Below are 25483 nucleotides of genomic sequence, written 5' to 3' on the forward strand. Positions count from 1 at the left end.
CAAGTTTGTTGTGACAAAAAGTAATTTATTTTTCTATACATATAGGTAAAAACATGAAAAAACAAAAAACAAATATTATGATCTTTATTAAAATCTTTGGATTCCTTAAAAGTTGATTTTTTCCAGAATAAAGTGCCAAAAGAGCGAAAAGAGGAAAAAATAAAACCTGTTTCTGGAGCAGTTTTGAAGCATAAATGTTTAACATCTGTTCTAATAGTTCTATAGTAGGAGAACTTATATTTTTGAATCAGCATATTCACTTTGCACAAGGATGAATTATACTTTTGGATTAACTAACTTCAGCATTTTCGGATCAAGACAAAATCATTACATCATTCTCAGAAGATATTGCAAACAGAAACATGAAGTAGAAAAATGAAGAAAGAATGAAACATATAAACCATCACAACCAACATAACAATAAAATTAGAAATATATCCGTTCCATATGATGTTATAAAAGAGAAAGTAAAAGTAATACCGAAGACATAAAACTAATGAATTTGCAAGCACCAAAATTTCATTTTGGGAAAAATACATAATTTAAATATAATTACACACTTGCAATGTAAGTTTATGCTTGTACTGATTATAGATGGACATATATGAATGAAAGACATGAGTTTCAAGAGCGTTCTGAAACAGCTACAAACTGCGCACATAAAAATTTACAGCACGTAATAAAAAAATTTCAAGGAATTGACAGGAAAGGACCGACGTTGCATTTAAAGAATAATGATGTCTAATATGCAAAGGGCCTTTTTTTTTTGAAAAAAAAAAAGTAGTATTTCATTTCCACCCACCCTCCTTACTAGAAAGTTTATTCTTCATGCTGTCAGGCATTTGAAATTAAATTGAAAACATTAAAAATTAACTAAAAATAAATTATTTTTGGACGAAAAATCATTTTAGAAACGTGAACCAAGAAGACACAGAGGTTGTTGCGATATGAAACATTATCTAACCCTTTTCTAACTGTCTCACGGGAGGTTTCCTGATTTTGTTCATTTCAGTACTGAAATGCCAGCCAGGTAAACAATGTTGCTTTTCAGCGATTTTTCAGAATTTTTTCAACATGGTACTTTTGCTTAAACATTTATTTTCGCTATCTTAATCAAGGGCTTTACTTAATTCAAGGACTTTCTGGTTACTAAAGCTATGCCATGTGCAAGCTGTGACAGTTTACTTCTGGGGTAAAGATAGAAATACGTAAATTTCAAAAAAGTAAGTCATCAAAATAACAAAATTTAACGATAGTAATCCCAATAATACTGCCGTGTGCAGGTAAATGGCAGTATCTGCAGAAATGAGTTTCTGAGATATCTGAAGAAATGTGTGGTGGATTCAATAATAACAATAGGGGAAACGTTGGAATTAGAGTTTTTTTCGCGCTTTTTTATCAGAGGAAACCGAATAAGCAAGCTTGTATAATAAAGATAACGTACATTAGATGACAAAAATGCAAAAAAATGAAAAATGAAAAATTTGTAGTTACTGCCCTTTATTTGCACACGGCAGAATAAACCGATAAATTACCAAATGTGAAAGAAGAAAGAAAAACTTGTTTCTTCTGTCTTGTTGTTCATTAGGATTTGAAAGGATTCAGACTTTAAACCTAGCCCTTATGATAAAAACTTTAAATGCATAAAATGTGTAAACTGCCGTGCGCAGGTAAACAGCAGTATCTGCAGAAATCAGTTTTTGAGATATTTGAAGAAAAGGGTTTTGGATTCAATACTAACAATAGGGAAATGTTGGAATTAGACGTCTTTTTCGCGCCTTTTTTTTCAGCAGAAACCAAATAAGTGATCTTGTGCAGATAATGTACAATAGATGACAAAATGCAAAAAAAATGAAAAATGAAAATTTTGGAGTTACTGCCCTTTAACTGCACAAGGCAGTAAAAACATTACATTTGTAGATTTGAATGTTGTAACACATTTTATGCATTTAAAACTTTGATTAAATACAACATTTGTGACACTTAACTTTAAATAATTAATTGACAATAAAAACGATACCTCTTACAATTGAGGTAATGAGAAACAGAGGGATGCAAGTGGACATTTTCAAGTTTTGAGTAAAATGTGTATAAAGATAACGTCCTAGGTAGGCTTTCATTAGGTTCTTTATCTAAATCATGCTGTACAGCAGCGCCTAGTAATTCTACTAGTACTATCTATTGCCCAAAGACAGAGGAGAGGTTTCCATACTACTGGTACTGGTTATCTCCATTTTTTAAATTTTGCCACTTACATCCCTTTGCTTCTCACTGCCTCAATTGTTTTCTGCAAAAAATTTCCAGTTAATTATAAATTTTTTACATTTTTAATTGTAAAAACTTCTCATGGTTTAAAACATCCAAATATTTGTTTTCTGCATTCATTGCTATTTATGAATTTAAAGGCTATATCATTATTGTCTAGCAATTGTAATTCTTCTTTACGGATGGAGCATATAACCAAGTGATTCAGTCTTTTTGCAACATTGTGCTTCTTAAATAGGTTTTCAATCTTCTAAGAGAGCTAAAACTTCTTTCAGCTTCGCAAGAAGAGCTAGGAAATACAATTAGTAACCTAATTAATTTTTCGATGTTTTCAAACATTTGTCTTACATCGTGTGACATGGATTTAAAATCTGATACCACATCAGGCACAGATGCAACACTAAATTTTCGGTGGAAAAGTTGTAACTGTTTCTAAATGACACATTTCAATTTCAGGATATTTCCCTATCGTTTCTTCATATTCTAGAGTCTTTTGAAGCAGTATGGCTCTTTCTAAACTCTTAAGTTTGCACAAATCTTCTGGGCAAAATCTGGTTTCTATAGAAATTAAAGTTGCATCCAACATCTCAAAATATTCTCTTCTATAATATTTATGTAAAACAGCAATACTCCATTGCTGTTTTACATAAATGTTCTTTACCTTCACCGGCAAATTTTTTGGGAACTTTCCTTTGGCGATGCAAGTCTATCTTCTCCAAGTTATTCTCTTCTAAAAAATTTTCAGCTTCTACGAAGATCTCTTCAAATCTTTTATCACATCTAACGTCCTCGACGTATGTTTTCAAGTCATGTATTCCTTCTATCATGGAAGAAACACACATTTGCCTAGAATTGTAGACATTTATTAAACACTTCCATTTGTCGATGATATTCTTCAGCATCATAAAACCAAGTACTACCGTCCCTCATTGAAATAGTCTCAACAACCCCCCAGCTGATTGCCATTTGTTTCCAACGATAAGTTCTAAAATATCCAAAACTGCAGAGTAATTTTTCAAAATTTCAGCAATTTGGGAATATTGGTAAATCCACGGAGTTGGATAAAGAGGTTGTTTTATCCTGATATTACCAACAGGGCCGTCAATTGCCACTTCTTTGATTTTTACAAACTGTGAATTGCTTTTGATGACTTATTGAAAATAACTCCAAGCTCATGTGCCCATTGCATTGCATTACGCACAGTTAATGAAACTTCACACATATCTTTCACTACCAAATTCATGCAATGAGCACCACAATGCACAAACAGAGCTAAGGGCTGATCATCCTTAATCATCTTTTGAACTCCACCTTTTTCCCCACTCATTGTAGATGCTCCATCACATGTTTGACCTCGTACGTTGGATATTGGTAACTGCATTCTTATTTATCATGACATCTTTCAAAATAGATGATATGCCTTCAGCTGTCATATCAGATGCACTATAAAAACCCGGAAAGCATCCAGTAGGATTTAGTTCCTCACCAATATAACGAACACAAATGATCTCTTGTTCTAAACTGTATGCATCATGGGTGCCATCACAAATAATGGAAAAAATTGGTGGATTCTGCTTATTAATTTTGTCGCAAATGTTCCGTAAAATTTCTTGACTCATCAGTTTTAGCAATTCATTTTGAATGGTTGGATGAGTCATTTTTTCTCTTTCTTTGTTCATCCAATTTTCAAGGCTAGGGAAATCTTCCATTTACAATTTTAGTAGATTATGTAAGTTTCCAGCAAATTGCTCGTGACCTCGAAGTGCTAGTCCATGTCTTGCAAGAAATTTCAGGGATGTGATAATTTTTATCAAACAAGCCCTTGCTGTTCTTTGACAAGACTTTCGTTTAGCTGGAGATGTACCGGATTCTTTTTTTGTTTGAAAGACAAAACTGCTTGTAAGTGAGCATCACATTTTGATGGCTTTTGAACTTTTCTAAAACTTTCTTCCAATTTTCAAACCTTTGACTTGAGAAACTGCTATTCATTTTCTTTGCTTAGTTCTTTGCTTGATTATCCAAAGAATACTTTTTGACAGAAGAAACAAAGAATACCATCTACTGAGTCAGGGGCGCCGACTTGCAAAAATTATTGAGGGGGCTAGACGTCACCGGTGGTCCTGGGGTTATGAACTCCCACGGCGCTCCCCCCCCCCCAACTTTTCCCAAAAAAAAAGTTCAGATATTTTGAACCTTGAAAATGCCAATTTATATATTTTCTGGTGTATGTGATTTATACTAACAAACAATATGTGGCATGTCGTTTTCAAAGTCAATCTAAGAATTTGTATGCAAATTTTCTGGTTCAATTAGATCATGTCACTTATCTTCAGTGTGGGACATTTTTGCAGTTCTATTTTGGGGGAAGTCGTGCAGTTCCGTGGCTAGGCATTGCTATAAGGTGTAGGGCACTTGACTTGCATGGAAGGGCACCTAAATACAGCCTAAATACCCAGCACCTAAATACCCAGTGCGCCTAAATACAAAAAAATATTGGGAGGGTGGGGGGCATGCCGCGGGTTTAACCCCGGGAAATTTTCTAAATTGGAGATGGAGAAAGTAAGTTTTACAGTTTTTTAAGCATTTTAGAGTAATATATTATCAACATTAGAACCCCGAAAACTCTACTCTCGCTAACTCGACACATGTTTTGGCTTTGAAAAACGAAAAACAAAAAAAAAACAAAAAAAAAAAGGAAAAAGAAAACCTCACATGTACGGTGTTTTCGTAAAAAAATAGTTTAATTTATAGTATAATAATTTTGTTTTTAGACTATTACAGAATAGTGAATTTATATATATATATGAAAAGATTGAAATTATATTTAAATAAACTATCATTAAAAAAAATAAAGCATAAGATATTGCTGTCGCACTTTGATTAATAAGTGAAATAGCTTTGAATAAGGCTCAGAGTTCATTAAATAAAAATAATATCCCACAGTTAATTTGTTTAATAAAGTTAACATAGTATGTAAATAGCGGGTTTTTATAGAGTCTTATACCCTAAAAATATTTAAGTATTTGAAAATAACTAATGCAGTACTATAGTAATACGGTAATAAAATAATACTAATATTCCGAAATTTTGAATCTAACATTCTGTATGTAGTTAATTCTCTATTACAGAGATTTTTAAACTTGCTTTAAATACCAATATTAGGGCTGTCTTTAGAAAGGTGCGAATGTCGACCGCCTGACTAGATTACTGAATTTGAAGTCGTTGACCTCTGGTCGAATATCCAATTCATCAAAAATATCTCGGTGGTTATGAAAGTTGTTCAATCGCATCCCATTGTTGATCGGACAGACTATCCGCAGGTTCGCACACTGGGACAAATTTGAGCGCTCGCAGCACCGTAACACTATCATTATTCACACCACTCGTTTTCAGTTAACCTGCTTTTAACCATAAAAATTATTTGTTGTAACTCATTGCTGAATGTATTTTACAAGGTACTTCAAACAAGGAAAGATTACTATCTTCAAACAAGGAAAATAAAAAATATTGAGACAAATTTGTGAGTTTAGAAAGCATTAAATAACTAAGAATTTTCTTAAATTATTAGGGGGGGGGGCTCTGCCCCCTCAAAATTTTTTTTGAGGGGGCTCGGGCCCCCTCAGGCCCCATGGAGTCGGCGCCACTGTACTGAGTTGCTTACATGCAACAATGAAAAATCTTTATACCAAGCTGTTCTAAATTTTAATGTTTTATCCTTAAGTTTTTGCAAAGGTAAGATTTCACCAGCTACTAGAGGTTGATTCAGAATGTTACTACAGAATTCTTCTGTAACTGCAACTCTTTCGGTTGGGGGTTCAATTATCTCTATAAAGTAGGAATTCCGCTAGGAAGTGATGTTTGAGAATGTGGTCACTTTATCAAAAACTTCTCCATCTCGGAAGTAAACAAAACCTAAGAAGAAAAAAACTTTTCAGTTGTAAGTCAATTTTTTTAAAAAGCTTTTTTGTTTTTTTTTATCCCCCTTTAAAAAATATACTTTTTGCCCTGCAATATTTCAAGTAGAAAATACCTCGAATACTTAAGTGATACTTCACCAATAAAGCAACGTTCAATGAAACTGAATGCATTAATTAACCACCAGTACTTTAAAGATATAGAATACTGTCCCATACCAGAGCTAAGGCCAAATTGCAAAAAAAAAAAAAAAAAATATATATATATATTGAACTGCTCTGGGACATTATCCTGAGCTTGCAGTTTCGAATATGAAGTATAGAGTAATAGAAGGGTCAGTTTCCTTCTTTAGTTATCCCTCAAATATAACAAAAGCATTTTTTGTTTTATAAGGACTTTTGATCGAAAAACCCCTTCCAGAAGATAACTCTGGCTGCGCTAGTGGTTCAGGAAATGCAATGCAAAGAGAGATATTAAGGCTGTCATTGGAACGGCAAATGTATCAGAAAAATCCTTACTCTGCAAATTGGAAACTTTAAGAATAAATTTTAATAAAATGGTTTAGTGTCTGAATTTCAATTAAATGATCGAAAACAACGTTGACACCTTTCAAAACATTCTAAAAAACAATTTCAAATTTCAAACAGAATATTTAAATCCTAAATTATTCAAAAATATTTTTGCATCTTACTTTTTGTGCTCACAATACAGTATTCAAAATTCATGCATAAGATCAATATGAATACAAAAGCTTAATGAATTCTCAATATTTTTCATCCTGCTTTTGTCGCTTCATAATGCTTGCTTTTGAAAAAAACAAAGAATTAAAAACTAAAATATTATTTTTGCTAAAAAAAAGGGGCAGGGGTATTTAAAATTTTTTGATTTTTTTAATGTACAGTGCAATTTACTAGGGGGAAAAAAAAGTTTTATAACATTGCACATCAAAAAAACAACAACCCTCAAGTTGCTTCAAACAGCATTCCACATCAATTTCTTGTAAACGGCACCCCTCCCCTCATTTTTTCTTCTTTTTTTCAGTTTTCGAAAGTTGCATAGCTACTATTTCTATTTGGCGGGGATGAGTGCATTATAATAACTATTAGCATTGTTCTGAAGGGCTAGAGAGGTGCAAAGTTCATAAATATTAAGTATGAACATTTATAGCAAGTTTGATGACTCATAAGTTATTCCATCTAAAATGTTAAAAAAATCATCAAAAATGATTTTTTAAGGTTGGTTTTACAATTTTTTTACCCATTTTCTGGCATAAAACCAAAATAAGGACTCACTCATATGAGCCTCATATATAAAGAACTCTTCATGTGGTTAAATAAATAAATAAATCTCTAAATCTCAATATTTAATTTTTTTTTTTGGCTACTTTAGAATTTACCTAAATATAAAGATATTAAGAGTAATTGTAATTTTTGAGTGTTTAAATCAAGAAATCACACAATACCTTTTAGTGCAAACCAAGTTTATAGAAATAGTCTCAAATACTTATTTTGCTCCAATTTTACTTGTCCTGAGAATGATGATTTCATTTAATTTTAAATTACATTACAAAATTAAGATTTCTTGATTAAAAACTAAGTTTGACTTATGAATTAAAAATTATTTGTATGGAAGATAAACATCTTGCTTTTTTAATGCTAATTTAGTTCTTTTCCGGATTTGCATAGAAAGGCAGCAATAAAATATTGTTAAATGTACTTTAAAGATCTCAACTTTGTTAAAAATAAGTAATCTATAATTCTATATATTCCACTAATGATTGTGTAATATCGTAAAAAGAGCACATCAGTACTTCCTCCAATGAAAACGTTCTGAATTATTAGTGGTATTGAAGTCTTAAAAATCGCTCCGTGTTTACTATTAACGGAAAACGCACATAACGTTAACAAGTAATTTTGTTACTTCCTTTTCAATGCAATAAGAAAAAGATAAAATAAGTAAAACTTACCAGATTCTTTTCCTTCAGCTCAGATATTCTCTAAAGTGAACAGGACATGCTGGTGTGGATATTGCAATGCGTTGTAAAAGGATTTACTTTAGAATCACAGATCCTCCGCTTGCTGTTCTGAGGAAAATTTTCCAACAAACATCATGCGCACAAGAACTTAAAGCCCCTTTCTCCGTTCTCCCACCAGCCCGGGTAGCCAGAGGGATTTTTAGCACCCAATGTGATGCAGCTGGACAGTGTCTACTTTCCTCGTTAATGAGTTGGCCAGTTGGTAGGAAAAAAAGTGATCAATAGAAGAGGGTGCCCTTATCAGGAAGAGCATCAAAACAAGTATTTGAGATGGGGCACAGTGTACAAAAGAAAATTTATTTCTTGGACTATCGTGTTTCCTGTTTTTAATGGCAGGTTCTCTAGGGGCTAATTCTGATATAATTTTGTTCAACAAAGAAAGAGTTTGGTATTGGGCCAGCTCTGTAACATATTTTCGGTTATTCGGTGTTGCAATATATGTATTTAATGGGAATATTGGGGGGGGGGGGGACTTTTTGCTATACTAAAATATTGGGCGGACGTGTGTGTCCCCCCCCCTCCCCCGTCAAAGATGCCCGTGTTAGCTATGTGCCACAATTTCTTATGAGGTACTTGTGTACCATCATAAGCCCCATATAATGAAAGAACTAACAGAAGCTTTGCATAAAATTCGCAGAAAACAACAGAGCAATATTTGGAAAAAGAAATGTGCAAACATTTTGTGCAATGCATGCAAACTTCAAAGAACATTTACAAAAAGTGCATTAACAGTAATGAAAACCACATAGGAGAAGTTATTGTAAAACCCTTGAGATTCTCAATTCTACTTCAAAATGAACTCATCTACATCAACAAATAAATAAGTTTTATTAGAATGATGATGATTATGATTTCACTCTTTAAATTATGTGTGCTCTTTCTGCCTCAATCTTACGAGAATAACAATTGACACTGCAAAAGTTCTATGAAAGCAACGGGGAAAAAAGGCAGTGAGTGACACTGTCAATTAGATGATATATATGTCTTACAATTTATTAAATCAGAGGTTTGCATGATAGTAGGATAAAAAAACACCTCAAAAGTACTCTTTGAAGAGGAAATAAGTAAGAAAATAATGTTTTATATACTAGCTGCAGTGCCCAGCTTTGCACAGTGTACCTCGAAAATAAAAGTTATGTCAAGTGTGATGCATGTTCAACAATCGGGCTTCAATAAGATTTTTAAAAAACTGTCAAGTTTCCCACCAAGATATAATCATTCTCAAAGAAAGAAAATGGCAAATCAAAAACTCCCGAATAAATTAAACTCAACCCTCCATAAATACAATTAAAATCCTTAAACAAAAAAAAAAATAGTATGTTGTGGCCATCACGAAACTTTCTTCTATATTTTTCTTTTTTTTTTTTTTTTTTTGATCCCTCCCCATGCTTGATGAGGAAGCAATATTCCCAACAAAAACAAAATTACACATGCAAAAACTTGACGACCATCCCAATGTCTGAATTATTGCGAAAGCAAAGCAAAGAGGGAAAATTGAAAGTTATTTTGAAAGCCTTGCTTGAATTAATTACAAATATTTTATTTGTTAACAAACATAAGATGGCAACAGTTAAAAATTTTAAATCATTGAGATAATATTTCCGATCATTTCCATACAATTAAAATCACAAGAAATAAGCAGACGACAATCTATTACGATTTATCTTTCTTATTGTTGCATTACTAAAGCTATTTTTATTCGAAAAAAAAATCAACACCTCTTGGAGCGATTGGCATCAAAATTGAACCAAAGCCTGTTTACATATGGATTCACATATATTCCAAATTTCAACCAGAACGTAGCATTACTTCTTGAGATAGGGCACTCACAATGGAAAAAAAGAACGGGCGATTGCGCTACCCCCCTTTTTAGCTGTTGACACCAAAATAAAATCAGCTCTTATACACACTAAGGGTTACTTGCCGATAAATTTTTCTTTCATTCCGTTCATTATTTCTTGAGATACAGCAGTCACAATTGACGACAAAAAACGTTCTATAGCTCAACCAGCGTTTGAATTATTGACACCAAAATTGAATCAGCACCTGTTCCTGTTAATGGCAACATATGGACCAAATTTTGTTTGTTTCCGCCAGTTACTTCCTGAAGAATAGCAAGCACGCTTAACTCAAAAAACGTCCCATTGCTCCACCCCCTTTGGAGGAATTCGCGCCAAAAACCAATGGGCACAAGTTCACATAGGGGCACATATGTGTACCAAATTTCGTTCGATTTCATGTGGTAGTTTTTGCTGTAGAGCGTGTAGAGCGGCCACAAAAAAATGGTCACACACAGACGTGACACACACACAGGGACACACAGACAGACACTTTCCAAAAATGGTCGAAATGGACTCAGCACACCTCAAAACGTTCGAATCCTTTGAAATTCGAAAATTTGCACGAATCCAATACTTTCTTCTATATATTAGATATAGAAGAAAGTAAAAAGAAAGAAGATGAATCGCCAAATAATAATCAAAAGGAAAACTTTTTACCTCAAAACAAAAACAAAATTTTATTTAGTCACAGCCGAGAAAAAAATTTGGCAACCTTCTGAAAGTTAATTTAAAATGAGATCGCACAAACGATGGTGATAGCCAAAAAATGTCTATTTGAGAAATATTCTCACCAATTCATTTTGAAAGCTAAGTGTAAACTAAGTGTAAATGATTTTACTCACTTGTATTTCTTTAATAATGAAAAGGCAGTTAATCTTGTCCCTTAAAGGACGCTTGTTTCAAATCGCGTATTGGAGAATCAACGTGTAAACATCGGAATGTCTTCGAACGACGTGTTTCGTCAGGAAGAAGGATGTGACGTCGGAGCACGAGCGGAGGTGATGTAATCTCCCGATGGCTCCACGGCAAATCGAATGTTCTGGAAACATCCAGATTGGGCTCTTACGTACGCATATCCAGAGTGACGTGCATTGAGTGCGCTGTATGATATAAGCAAGGGGAATGAGAAGGAAATCACCTTCTTCTGCTCGCGTTTCTCATTTTCGACTGACGATAGTCGTATTTTTAAGATTATCGTTCGCTGTTGAAGCGACGTCCTGCACTTAGGAGATGGCTTTTAGGATTTTGCCATGAGAGTTAGGGACTAAAAATTTTTTGAAACATTTTAGAATAAATAGTTCATGTTAGGGTGTCAAATGTTTTTTGGAAAGATGTTCTTTTGGAACATGAAGATTGATTTGAGTATTGTTGAAATCCCTCATACTTGTTTATACTATTTATTGAAGTTAGATTTTATTTACAGTTGTTAATTACTGGATTTATAAATAAAATGATTTAACCTTACAATTTGAGATCTGACATTTCATTCACTAGATAGCAACAGAAATGTGAAATAGAAGGCATCTGCTAAACTTGTTTACCTTCCTTACGGGAGTTAGATACAATCGTTAGGTCAACAGATGGTTTACACAAGATATGAAAATAGAGTTCCATTAGGCTTAAAAGTGCTTTTTAATTTTTTCCTGGTGATTTTACAGCCTTTCTTTTTTTTTTTAATTCATAGAAACTGATTACACTCTATGGGTATTTTTCGCGGGCTTTCGAATGTGCTCTGAATTAAAGAAATTGAAAAATTATTTCGGGTAGAAAGAGCCATTTAATGCCATTTTCGGTCTTTAAAATTAAAATTCAAACAGTTCGGTTCTATTTTGGCATTTAAAAACCCCCCTATGTTCCTTCTCGGAGGCCCAAGTACCTCTCTGTCAAATTTGGTCCAGATCTGGCGTAAATGGTGGATTTGTATAGGGAATATACACACGCATATATATATATATATATATACACTGGTGTGCAAAAATTAAGGACGAAGTCGAAAAATTAGCATGTCAGCTGAACGAAGAGGCAGAGCGGACAGAAAGATCAATCAGGAAATTAAGTAAGGTGATGTACGGTAGCACATGCGCAGATATGCAGGCAGACGTAATGGGGGAGTGTCTGAGTAGTATAAAGCATGTTGTTGGTGTAAGATCAGTATTTCTAGCAAAGAGATTGCACGCCGTATAGCAGTTAAAATCACACCAAGTTGCTGCCTCAGCGAGAAATGGCGAATAATCAATCTGTTAGATGACATCTGGAGGTTTTTACCCAAGGTCGAATCATTGGGAAGTTGGAGGAAGGCCGCAGTGTGACAAGTGTGGCTGCAAAGTTCGGAATTGCTCACAGCATCGTTTCACGACTTTGGAGACAATTTCAAACTACAGGAACAGCTATCCGGGGGTTCAGTAGTTTTCGTCCACGAGGAACCACACCCGCAGATGACCGGTATATTGTCTTACAGGCCAGAAGAAACAGGCAGCAGACAGCGGGAGAAATCGCTAGGCACACGACACAGGCGACTGGACGACCAATATCGCGTTTTACCGTGGCCAGAAGACTTCACGATGGTGATCTGTTTGCATGACGCCCTATACGGTGTGTACCTCTAACGCCTACCCATCGGAGAAGGCGTTCTCTGTGGTGCCGGGAACACCAGAATCGGAGAGACAATGATTGGGGACGAGTAGTCTTTACAGATGAGAGCAGATTCAGTCTGAGTAGCGATTCTCATCGCATACTCATCTGGAGAGAGCGGGGAAGCCGCAGTAAACCCTCGAACATCATTGAAAGGGACAGGTATGGAGCTCGCGGTGTTCTCGTTTGGGGAGGCATCATGTTTGGTAGTTTTACAGACCTTCACATCTTTGACGCAGGTTCAGTCAACGGGACCCGTTATTGTAACGAGATTCTTCTTCCATATGTGTGTCTTTTTAGAGGCGCTATGGGTTCGCAGTTCCTTTTCATGGGCGACAATGCACCATGTCATCGCACAGTAACTCCTAAACAGCTCTTAGAGAGTTAGGATATTGAACGTACGGATTCTCCGGCACGATCTCCGGATCTCAATCCCATCGAGCATGTATGGGATTTTCTAGGCAGACGCTTGGCAGCTCGTACCTTACCACCAGTAACGATTCGGGAGCTTTGATTGGCGCTGCAAGACGAATGGGCAGTAATGCCTCAACAACTCATTGACACCCTCATTCTCAGCATGGGCAGACGCTGTGAAACCCGCCTAGCAGTCGGGGGAGATCATAGCCCCTACTAAAGACCAGATGTTTCTTGCTGGACACCCATCACAGGGAAGTTTCGGCCTTCAGTCGCATTGCGCTCCATGCTACTTTTCCAATAAAGCTTCTTTTTATCCCTCTGATTTCTCTTTTAGTAAGTGTTGCTTATATTACACATGTCCTTACGTATTGGGGATCTTACGATATTAGATGTGTTGATTTGGAAAGCTTTTGCACAAAGTTATATTGAAAAAACCACCTCGTCCTTAATTTTTGCACACCTATATATATATATATATATATATATATATATATATATATATATATATATATATATATATATATATATATATATATTAGTGTGGTCCTTATTTATATGGGAAAAAAAAAATTCGGAATTCAACAAGTGACGCCCCCTAGTTTTGTGACACTATAATAAAAAGTAATCGGTGCAAAATTTGAACTTGATCGGTCAATAATAACACGTGCCCCTAGACCATTGAACTTTAACACTTTTGATAATTTTCTCACAAATCTTCGAGTTTTTACTTCAGACCCCGTACATCGTTTCTCCTATGTTTGCATATTATTTTTACATCGAGGTAGGGCTAAAATTAATTTTTTTAATTACTTCATATCGTCTAAAGATTTTACATTCAATAAGAATTAAATAGTGCTATAGAAACTTTACCTTAATCGTACGCTTTTCTCAATGTATATCAATCGTGTGCATTTTTTTCCCCATAGTCTTGGACGGTCTGTAAAATACTAAATTGCATTTGTGACTCATATGTGGTAAATTGATTGTGAAATTCCTCAATTAATTGTGCTCCTCTTTCAATTGTATCATTCACAACTTTCAGCATTTTAACGATATCTCTTCCCTTTAAATAGCTTCCTTCATTTTGCCATGAATCAGGATCAAATAGGAAAATATCTTTTGGTGTTTGTAACTTATCAAACACTTTTATTGACATGTAATTAATTGATTCTATAAAGAAGAAGAGCTTTACTAAGAAAGTATTCCAAATCATCTACTGTTATCTGAAATTTTTTATACAGTCATCAGACACGTCTTCCTATTCAGCAAGCATTTTTTTTTTTTTTTTAAGTAATCTTTTCCTATCTTCAAAGTTAATTCCTTCATCCAGTACGGACAAAGCTACTAGTTCATCCCCTAAGTACCATAAGTTATTTAGGAATTTTTCAATCACTGCTTCTGCTGCATGTTTGTCATCATTTTGTACGCTGCAGGTATTTTAGACACTAGACTTATTAAAGTCAGACCAAACAACGTAAGTAGAAGCACAAATTTGTAAATTACAGCAGACACATGTTTCGGCGTTACAGGGAACGCCTTTTTCAATGCAAAAAATAATGAGCTTATGGATGAAAAGACATCCGACAAAAGCTAGACGGATGTCTTTTCATCCATCCGAGATGCTTTTGTCGGATGTCTTTTCATCCATAAGCTCATTATTTTTTGCATTGAAAAAGGCGTTCCCTGTAACGCCGAAACATGTGTCTGCTGTAATTTACAAATTTGTGCTTCTACTTACGTTGTTTGGTCTGACTTTACTATTCAGCACAAAGGTATTTATTTTTCCTACTAGACTTATTATTTATTATATTAATTTAAAATGCCTAGAATGGGTTGCTGCGATAAACTATATCTTCATACAACACTTAACTGTAAAACAGCATTTACGGGCATTTTCTTCATGTAAAGTTAATTTAAATTGTTTCCTAAATATATAAATATTCAAACAATAAATTCCTTTTGCCACCCATCTGGCTTACAGATAAGCTCCAGGTTGCTAAAAACATATCGCTGTAGGAGGGAGGACTTCACCAAGAAATATTATTATACGTTATGAGAATTCTCTGTAATATTTCTTAATTCCGCTTTTTAGAAATTAAGTGGTATGTGCAGTTTTTGAAATTTGAAACGCTTAAATAATGGAATATCGAGTCTAGAACTAAGAAAGGCAAGAACTTCTTTAAAGACACTCTGCAGTACGATTTCAAGTGCATGATGATAGCAATACAAATGCAATATATCACCGTTCAGCTTTTGCTCTAAAAAATTACATGCACAATTTATACGACCGGTAAGCCGCTATATAAAACACTACAGCTTGAACAGTTAGTAATAAAGAGCAATCATCTAAGATATCATATACAACTGAAGAAATATCTCACAAATTCCGAGTAGCTGTTCAACTTTGGGACCTGAAGCTATCATGGTAAGCCTATCGGCATTTTTTCCAGTTACATCTGGATGTAGCTTTGTATCCCAGGGAATAACTAAAAAATCTAAATTTAAATTCATGAAATCTGATTTTACCTCTCGAAGATTTTCTCTTGCTCCTCTTAAAGGGATGTACGATTGATCATAAGGTTATTTGGATTTAAATTTACTGTATCAACATAGGCTGTTAATAATTAGCAGCATCTTTGTCCCTAATATGGCATTAGTCTAACATTGATGAAATGCGAGCAGATATCAATAGTTGTCAAGATTTTTTGCGTTATTGTAAACCAGATATAGAAAAAAAAGTTCAACAGGTTAGGATTGGCATATATGGTTAGGATAGATACACATTTCGGTTTCTAAATCTTGTGAATTGCAAGAGAAATTTGATGATACAGTCGACGCTCATTATAACGACCACACATTATAAAGACTGTCCCATTATAACGACCAGTGGTAGAAGTCCCAACTTTGTTCCTATAAACTCTATGTTAATTTGCTTTCGTTATAACGACCGTTCTGTATCGTCTAATCCAATACAGCGACCGAATCAGCGGACGCTATTTCTTGTGTTCTTTCCAATAAAACAAATTTGTAGCTTAAAATGACATTGATTATTGTTTACGGACATCTGCCTGAAGTTTTCAATGTCAAATCCAACTTTAAGAGGGGGTGGGGGGGGGGGGGGAGGTTACCATTCACCACAGCTAGCACAGAAAAAAATAATGGGTGGAAAAATCGAGAAAATTCCAGATTCCTAAGAAAAAGGAGTTATGTATTGGTCGTTTGGTGTTTGAATCTAGTATTTTTAAAGATTTGGGGTTCTCGAGGGACTTTTAAATGTTTCTTTGAAAAGCAAGAGAAACACAATGTATCACCTATATCTGAAACAGAAAATAATGTTTCGCAAAAATCACGTCTGCTAAAACGGCAGACCTCTGTTTCTGGTTTTATCTTCAGAAATTGTTGTGGTAGTAGTAGTAGTAGTAGTAGTAGTAGCAGATATGAAAGTGTGTAACATTTTCCTCCTTATATTTTCTACTTTAAAACTTGTTTAATATTCTGTCATAATATTTTGCACACTACTTTTCTAAAAATTCCTATGATAAAAAACATTTGGGCATTTACTAGGGCATGCATGATGACGGTGTACATTTTTTAAATTTATGCCTCTTATAACGACCACTCGTTATAAAGACCTTTTTCTCTGGGACGGAGATGGTCGTTATATCGAGCGTCGACTGTAATAAAGGACTATGTACTGAAATAGAAGACAGTTTAAAATATAGATTTTTACATAATTCCGATCTGGAATTTTTTTTAATTTATATTTTAGATATGGAAAAGAGAGTTTATTTTTATTGTAGGGTAATCGAGGATTTTTCAAAATTTAAATTATAAGAATGCATAAACATTTAAGTATATAACTAAAGAACAGCAAATTAAAATATAATTGTCATTACTTATATTTATAGCATGGAAACCTAATGACCCTATATGCCACACCTATTAGATACACAGGAAATTTTCTAAATCAACACCCCTAAAGCCTGGAGGAGGCAATTTGTTATCGTCAAAAATCATTCATTAATGGCCTTTAGAAACCCTTGTGTCCATCTTGGTGGAAAGAAATGTTCCCCTGCCGCATGGTTTGAAACGAGAGCGAATAGTGGTATGCCTGTCCGAGGGCCATTGGTGTACATGTACCCTATGTAATTTGTAAAATTTTACAGAATGAAAGTGAGAGAATGGTTGGTCTGAAAGTAGCAACATCTATTGAGGTTCAAAATTACTTTAAATACGAAACCTAGGAATATTTTTACATAAAAATGAGAAAATCCACAATTTTTTCTTCGAAACTCAAAAAAGGGGGCCCTAGGGGCACGTGTTAATATTCATGGATTGACTTAAAATTTTGCATGGATCATTTATTTGTATAATGGAACAAATTGAGGGGGCGTCGTGTCAAATATCTACAACTTCAAAAATAAGGACCACCCTAATATATATATATATATATATATATATATAAATATATATATATATATATATATATATATATATATATATATATATATATATATATATATATATATATATATATATATATATATATATATATGTTTTATTTATATTATATGGATTTAAAAGGGAAATGAGTTAACTCTTTAAAAACACATTTATTTTTTTTCTAATCTAACGGTTTAATTTAAATCAAACGAGTAAGCCCATACAGCCCAACAGCATTAACTGAAAATCAGGGAACAATAACACATCTTGATATACCTTTAAGTCTTTTTATTATTTTTTTTTCCTGACCGCATTTTTAATAGCTCAGCAAATGGTTAACATTTGGGCTCATGGCTTGCTGTATGTGCGATACCAGAATTTATTTATTTTATTTGTTCATTTTATTTTTATTTATTTATTTATTCATTTGTGTAAATATTAAAACAAACGAAGCCTTATAACATGTTTTGCTGGACATGCAAATATATACTTTTTAAAGCCTTCTAATATTTTTTAAATCTTTGCACTCCCTTAACAGTACATTCAGGGCTAAACTACAAAACATATCAATTTTTTTCAATTTAAGTATATCCAAAGTTATATCCAAAATAGAGTTTCCCTCACACCAAAAAAGGGGCAGATTGCAGGGTGTAAAAGCGCACTTTAAATCAATTAAAGAGGCACTATAAGTATACAAAATCCAAGTATTTCTCAATAATATTTTTTCTATGGTTACTATTGTAATTATTTTTTAAATTATAATTAAGAAGCTTTTTAAAGTTTTGTTTAGAAGACTATGTTAAAAGCATAAAAAATTTAAATTAATAAAATTAGAGGAGAATCAAGGGAAATGCATTTCAAAGCCAAAACCTTGCCTTTGTGATGAAGTTTTGTCAAAATTTCAAAGCGTAAGGAAGGAACATTGAGAAAACCAACAAAAAAAGGGCGTGGCAGGGTGGAACACCTCCTAAAAAGGTCTGGGAGAAACAAAACTAAACAGATAAGAATAACATTAATGAAAAACCTGCTAATTGTTACACATACATGCCTTGATGTTTCAAAATACCCCAAAATATGTGTATACCATAACTTACAACTCATTGCGTCTACAATGTTGCTTTCTCCATTTATTTTCAGCGCATAAGTTTATTTTTAAATTTTATATTTATATCCCATCAGAAATTATTGTATTAGTTTTATTTGAACATAACTACTTCCTTACAATTCATTTATTTACAGACTGTCATTAATATTATATTCTCATAAAATATAAAATTTGATGTAGGAACATTTATTGGCAATGAAATTTTACGCCAACTAATCATAAACAATGTCTATAACTCAGGGCCAGACCAGTAAGTCCAAACATGGAGATTTTCAGGTTACTACTGCATTGTATGTAGAAGCTTATTTGGCATTAAGCCATGACAACATATTTCTGTCTAAAAAATCTTTTGTACTTGTTTACCTGTGTGGTTCGGGTGAACCTCCCTTTCTTTCATTTTCAACCTCTGTATACCAGATAAATGTTTTAATGCTCTCAGGCAAAGCAATGATAATGTGACTTACATTAATCTGGCTTTGAGGTACAGACAGGGGTGGATTTAGTCTATTCAAGGGGGTGGTTGAAAACCGTAAAAGCCGCCCCCCCCCCGACATGTAGGGGGGCAGGGAGTCAATTGCACTCTCCCTTATCCTGTTTCAAAGTAATAATCATTCCCTATCATCCCTCACTAGTTTATCCCCCCCCCCTCCTGAAGTGCCAAATCTCCTCTTTGAGGGCGATCCCCCCCCCCTTCCTCTTCCCAGGTCCTTCTTCCACTGTCCTAATTCATAGCAGTATAGTGTAGTCCTGTAAGAAAAAGGTTGAAAGACACACATAGAAGTAAAAAAATTATTAAAGTTCAAAAAAGGTGGGAGGGACGAGCTTAAGTTCAAAGTGGGTAACACTGTCTGTCCACAACTACACTAATTGTCTAAGATTAATTTAAAGCAAAGTAGTGGAATGTACTGGATTAAAATTAGTTGTGATTGCTAGTAATCCTTTCAATTCTATATCATTGGTTTCAGAAAATGATGGTCACAGAGGGGGGTGGTCGTCCCCCACCACCCCCCTTATAAATCAGCCACTGGGTACAGATATGACAATAAGAAAATTCCCAAAAAATAAAAAAAAGCTTTACACAGTCTCAGTATTTTGCCAGTAAAAATAAGTTTTGCTGATATTCAATGCATAAATTAATGCTGGGAAAATATGATAAAACTTTTTAGTCACAAAAATGACAATTGAAAGAAAAATGATGCTTTGGGAATAAAAAGATTAATAAAATGAAAAGGAATTCCTAAAATATTCCTCACCAGGTAAAAGCTCTGTTAGTAGAAGTGGCTTTTTGTTGATGTCTATGGTGATTTTTGTTTCAGCTTCTTTAGCTGGAGGATAAGATCTTGCTATTAAATTGAAAGGAAGCTGCGCTGATGCATCAATAATTCTTGGAGCACCTGCAAGTCATAAGTTACTTTTAAGAAAGTGAAACATTCTCAAACGTTGGTCATAAAAATGGGTCATTCATTTGCAAATAATAACTGATCAACTGTTTAGAGAAAGTAATAAATACCATAGCTATTGATATATGCCGCATGAGCAGTCAATTTAAGGCTTGTCGGTATAAAAGGAGATCCCAGCGTAACAGAAACTACAGCTTGGGATCCATCCAGCACAGAACCAAAAACAAACACATTTTGTGAAACTCGTAATGGGGATTCAACATAGACTGTTAATCTGACATCATGAACTACAGTGCGACATTTCAACTGAATCTAAAAAAGAAGAAAATAGTCAATAGAATGAAAAAGGATAACATATGATTTTTTAAGTTGTTTCGGTTTGAACACACTTCAGAATATTCTGTTAATCCACAAAATGTCCATTTAGTTTACACGAGACTGATTTGTATGTATGTTAGAGTCTATAAGGCACAGTTAGGCAAGTCAACTAGCATTTAAGGACATTCTAAAAGCTACTAACAATCAACCAAGTTAACTGACCACCAATTTGAGCTCAGGGCCTATTTATTTCTTAAGTCCAAAGAAGAAAGAATAGAACAATAGCTTTTTAAACTACTTCGAAATAAATAAATGTTTTTTTTCAGCTTTTTTTTCTGGTGTGACAAAAATATTTTTTACAAGATTTTTGTTCATGTTCTTTTCTCTTATTTTACCTGCTCCTTGGCTTCTCATGGTTTTTTTTCTTTCCCCTTTAGCCTGTGTTCTCATTGGTTGACTTTAATCTAATTATTTTAGGTTAAGAAATTTGTCATTTTATGTCAGTCATATTCATAACCAGCTTTGCAACTTTGTTATTGCGTGTTAAATGCATTTGCATTGATGAAGAAGCTCCACTGTAGTAATCTTGAAATAACTATTTGCTGTAACTCTGCAAATGTGTACTTTATTTTCTTTGTTCATTCATTTTCCTCATATTTTTATACTCATTCAGTATTTTATTACAGTGGAAATACAGTCGGCACTTGATACAACGACCATCTCCATCACAGAGGAAAAAGGTCTTTATAACAAGTGGTCCTAAGAGATAGAATTTTAAAAAATATACACATGCATCATGCATATTCTGCTGCTCCAAAATAATTGACACTTTTTTAAAGATTCCAGTTAAATGTCCAAATTATTTTTTAGCATAGAATTTTTCAAAAAATTATGGGTGCAAAATATTATAACAAAATATTAAACAGATTTAAAAGTTGAAAATATAGGAAAAAATGCATTAGATACTTACCAATCATTTTTTTTTTTTTGAAGATATAATCAGAAACAGTTGTTTGCCCTTTTAGCACATGCGATTTTTGCAAAACAATTTTTCGTTTCAGTTATAGTTGATAAATAGAGGTTTTTTTTTTTTTTGCCTTTCAAAAAAACATTTAAAAATCCCTTGAGCACTCAAAACATTTTTCATACTAGGAACTTTAGTCTCAATTCCTTCTTCATCTGATCATGATACACTAATTTGTTTTTGTGCACAATATTGAGATATACACAATATGACCAAAAGTATTGGGACACTTTCAAAAATTCACATTTTACAGATTTCTAGAGAAATAAAAGACCAATTACTCTGTAATTTTTTTTCACTTCACATAAAAAATTTACTCCAGCTGTCATTTTCCATTAAAAATGAAAGCTACTATTCATTTAGGGTACCAGCAACAAATTGAGGAAACAAAAAAAGGTTTTTAATCATTTTTCATTGTAAATAGCTGGGAATAAGCTATAAATTTCAGAAATAAGTTAAAAAACTATCAAGAATTTATTTTTACATTTTCGTGAAAGTATCTCTTATTCCCACGGAGATACAAGCATTTCCTTCAAAAATGCAAAAAAATTTCTGAAGGATTTCGGGTCATGTCAGGCAGAGCTTTTTGTCAAACATTACTAAACTTTCAGAATATTTGACAACATATTAGAGAAACATAATAAAATTTGAAGTTAAAATATTGAAAATTTAATGAAATATGAATGTTTAAAGCAATTAATTTTTCACTGCGCATAGCAATTTATAACTTTCATAATCCAAAGCCCAGATATATCCTACGACTCATTAAAAAATTCCACCTCAATATACAGTAAACTCCCGATTATCCGCGGAATTGGGTGGCAAAAGTGCCGCGGATAATAAAAATCACGGATAACCGCAAAAAGACTAAAATGGGGGACAAATCAGGTAAAAATTGTCCTATCTCAAATTCTTAACTGTATTGATGCATAACACTTTCTGCAAACAGTGAAAACATATATAGAGTACAGTACAAATGTTTTGTATTTTTGCACAACCGAAAATCAAGCAAAAACAACTAAGTGTAAATTTACAATTTTTCAAAAAAAAAAAAAAAACAGCCACTGGTGTTCGCTTTTTACTGCGAAAATACATATGTTCGTGATTGTTGATTGATTCGCGGATAATCCGCCCCGTGGATAAACCGCTCGCAGATAATCGGGAGTCTACTGTATTTATAATTCAAAAAGTTATCAGCAATCTAATGAGCCGAATTTTTACAATTCTTGGATAGGCGACAAATGGTAAGGGGTCGTTCGCAAACGGGCAACACTTTCTTGCTATCATTGCAGAGTGATTCATGATAAAAAAAGAACAGATTATTATTATAATCTTTATCTTCGTTGAGTGCTGAAACAAACTCTTAAAAACCATGTGATTCAAACACGAAACTATCAATTCATCTGACAACCTTTTTTCCTTAGCAGTCCGGAAATTTCACTTTTTTCCTCACTTTATTTTTCTGTGTTGTAGTGAGTGGTAATTCCCCTCCATCCCCTTTCCTCTCAAGGTTGGATTGAACACTGAAGACTCCATGCAGCTGTCTGTAAACAATAATCAAGGTCATTTCAAGTTAAGTTTGTATAATTGAAAAAAAAAAAAAAACTGGAAATAGTGTCCTCTGAATTCAGTGTATTAGATTAGACGATACAGGATGGTCGTTATACCAAAAGCAAATTAACAGAGTTCATAGGGACAAAGCTATGGCTTTTACCACTGGTCATTATAATGGAATGGTCCTGATAATGTGTGGCTGTTAAAATGAGCGCCGACTGTAATTGAATCTTTAGTTGCATAGTTGCTTTAAAATATCACACTTCTAGGCTTTCTACTTTTAGGTACATACCTTAACAGGCACGGAAGGGACAGGGCCAAACGACCTTCGATAATCATCTTCATTTTCACTCATCTAATACAAAAAACAAAATAAAACATTGAACAATCTTAAATTCCTTAAATAAATTGTATTCCTCCAAAACATATTTATCTACCCAGCACAGTATTTTCCAGACATAATGTATAAGAAAAATACAAAGACAGGTATTGCTAAAATTACAATCATACTGAAGGATTTTCCCCCTTTCTAAAATACAAATCAATAAAATCAAAAAAATTTGATAAAATTCTGCACAAACATTTGACAAAACATGAGATTAATTTCAAAATCTATTGAGTAATACATATAAGTGGTGCACAAACATCAGATTATATAAGAAGCATGTTTCATCATTTTAGATTAAGTGGGAGAAACCTTCCGTTTTTTCCAAACATATTGAAGTTATTGTAATGACATTTAAATTATTGTTGATACATTTATTTACTTATTAAAATTTTAAGTTTACAAATTGTTTTTTAAACATTTGCTTACATATGTAGCCAATATGATATTTCTTTCAGAATAGAGTGTTTGCGAAAAAAAAAAAAAAAAACTGATATTTCAGCTTCAAGTTACAAAATAAATTTAAGAGCAAAATGTATTTTCTGTTACTGAAAAACTCTTACAATTCACTATGGAATATGTTGTAAGGGAAAAATCATGCACATAGAATATTTTACTTATTATCTTAGAATCTAAATACATTTCTACAGAATTAACAACTAAACTCAAGTAATTTCTGTCAGTGAGACAGTCTCGGATCTGCATACCTGAAGACCACACAGTGCAGGATGGGGGGGGGGGGGGGGGGGGGGGGGGCACAAGAAATTCGAAAAAAAAAATTAAAATCTAGCGCTATGACTTATTAATGTTGCAAATATACACTGCTGGCCTCTGGGGAGGGGCTCTACAGATTTTTCTTGCAGGGGGGCCAAAAATTTATAGATCTATCTGGACCTGCATTGAGACTTTTTTTGCAATATTTTTTTATCATAAGAGTTTATAATTTTTAATAGTAAATATTTTATTTGAATTATATCATTAAAATATAGTGATGGTGTTGCAGAAGCTAATGAAATTGTTGAAACGTCATGAGGTAGAACGATTGACTGCATTTCATAACCAATGCTTAAAATTTTAGATAAAGGTTGAAACAGATCAAATATTATTCAACTATTGTGATTGAAAATTACAAGAGTAGCACTGTTATTCAATTTTTTTGCATTTATTTAACAAAATAATTTCAAGTTTAAAAAGGCAACAATATGGTATTGAACATTTTCATGATATTTTGGCATAACCACCAAATTTCAGGCAATTACTGGAAAGATTGGCAAGACCGGAGAAAATTTAGTGTCGAGAATTTTTATTGTGAGCATACTAATAAATCTGAACTTGCTAGACTAAAATGAGAGTACATATTGAACTAGAACTGTGAGTTTCAATTGCTGCTTGCCAGTGTTGGGCATCAATCAACTAAATCCTCTATCGACTAAAGTAATCTGACTCCCATTTAGTTCAGACTAATATTTAAAAAATTTAATTCAATTGCAGACGAAGATTAACGTTAGTTTAAACTAACTCGTTAGTTGACTAAAAAACTAATTTAGTTCAGATTGATTTAGTTCAGATTAAATTAATCAGATTGAATTTAGTCAAACTAATTTAATCAGATTGATTTAGTCAACTAAAGTAATCAGATTAAATTTCGTCAGATTAAAATTTATACTAAATCTAATCAGATTGAAAAATATCTACACTGTTAAAACTACAGATTGCGTTTGGATTCTTTAAGGGGTTCATTTCTCTTCTCCCCCCCCCAATGAATATTAAGTAGCTCCTAATGTGTTACGGGGGGACATTGGGGGTTGGGGGGCTGCCCCCTTGCCGATTTAAGACCTTAAAAAATCAATAATATTTAAAAACACCCCCTTTGGCAGAGGCGTAACTTGGCCATGTAAAGTAGGGGGGCAAATTTTTTTTCAAGGTAAATTTATTAGATTTATATTTTGCCATCCAACTAAAATTCTGAAAAAAATTTACTTTTCAAAAAACAAATGAATATAAGAAATTATAATAACTTTTAACGGAATGTACGTTATTTAGTTTAAACAGAATAGAGCTACAGAGAGTAATGCGCACATACATCCGGAGAAGTATCACTCTTTCCCAAAATATGCTGATACTCTTTTGTTGTTGTATTTATAGTTTAC

The 25483-nt window shown here is 33.4% G+C and overlaps 1 protein-coding gene across 1 annotated transcript in view; it reads right to left on the reverse strand.

Annotated features, from left to right (window-relative positions):
* The window catches only part of LOC129216668 (protein PTHB1-like), a 72922-nt gene that overhangs the window by 19838 nt on the left and 27601 nt on the right, over window positions 1-25483 (reverse strand). The window contains exons 13-15 of the mRNA XM_054850883.1: window positions 23241-23303; window positions 20163-20364; window positions 19906-20046 (exon numbers count right to left, since the gene is read on the reverse strand). Of these exons, the coding sequence (XP_054706858.1) occupies window positions 19906-20046; window positions 20163-20364; window positions 23241-23303 (406 nt within the window). The remainder of the gene's footprint in view (window positions 1-19905; window positions 20047-20162; window positions 20365-23240; window positions 23304-25483) is intronic.

The sequence above is a fragment of the Uloborus diversus genome, chromosome 2 (genome assembly GCF_026930045.1).
Source record: "Uloborus diversus isolate 005 chromosome 2, Udiv.v.3.1, whole genome shotgun sequence".
NCBI lineage: Eukaryota > Metazoa > Arthropoda > Arachnida > Araneae > Uloboridae > Uloborus > Uloborus diversus.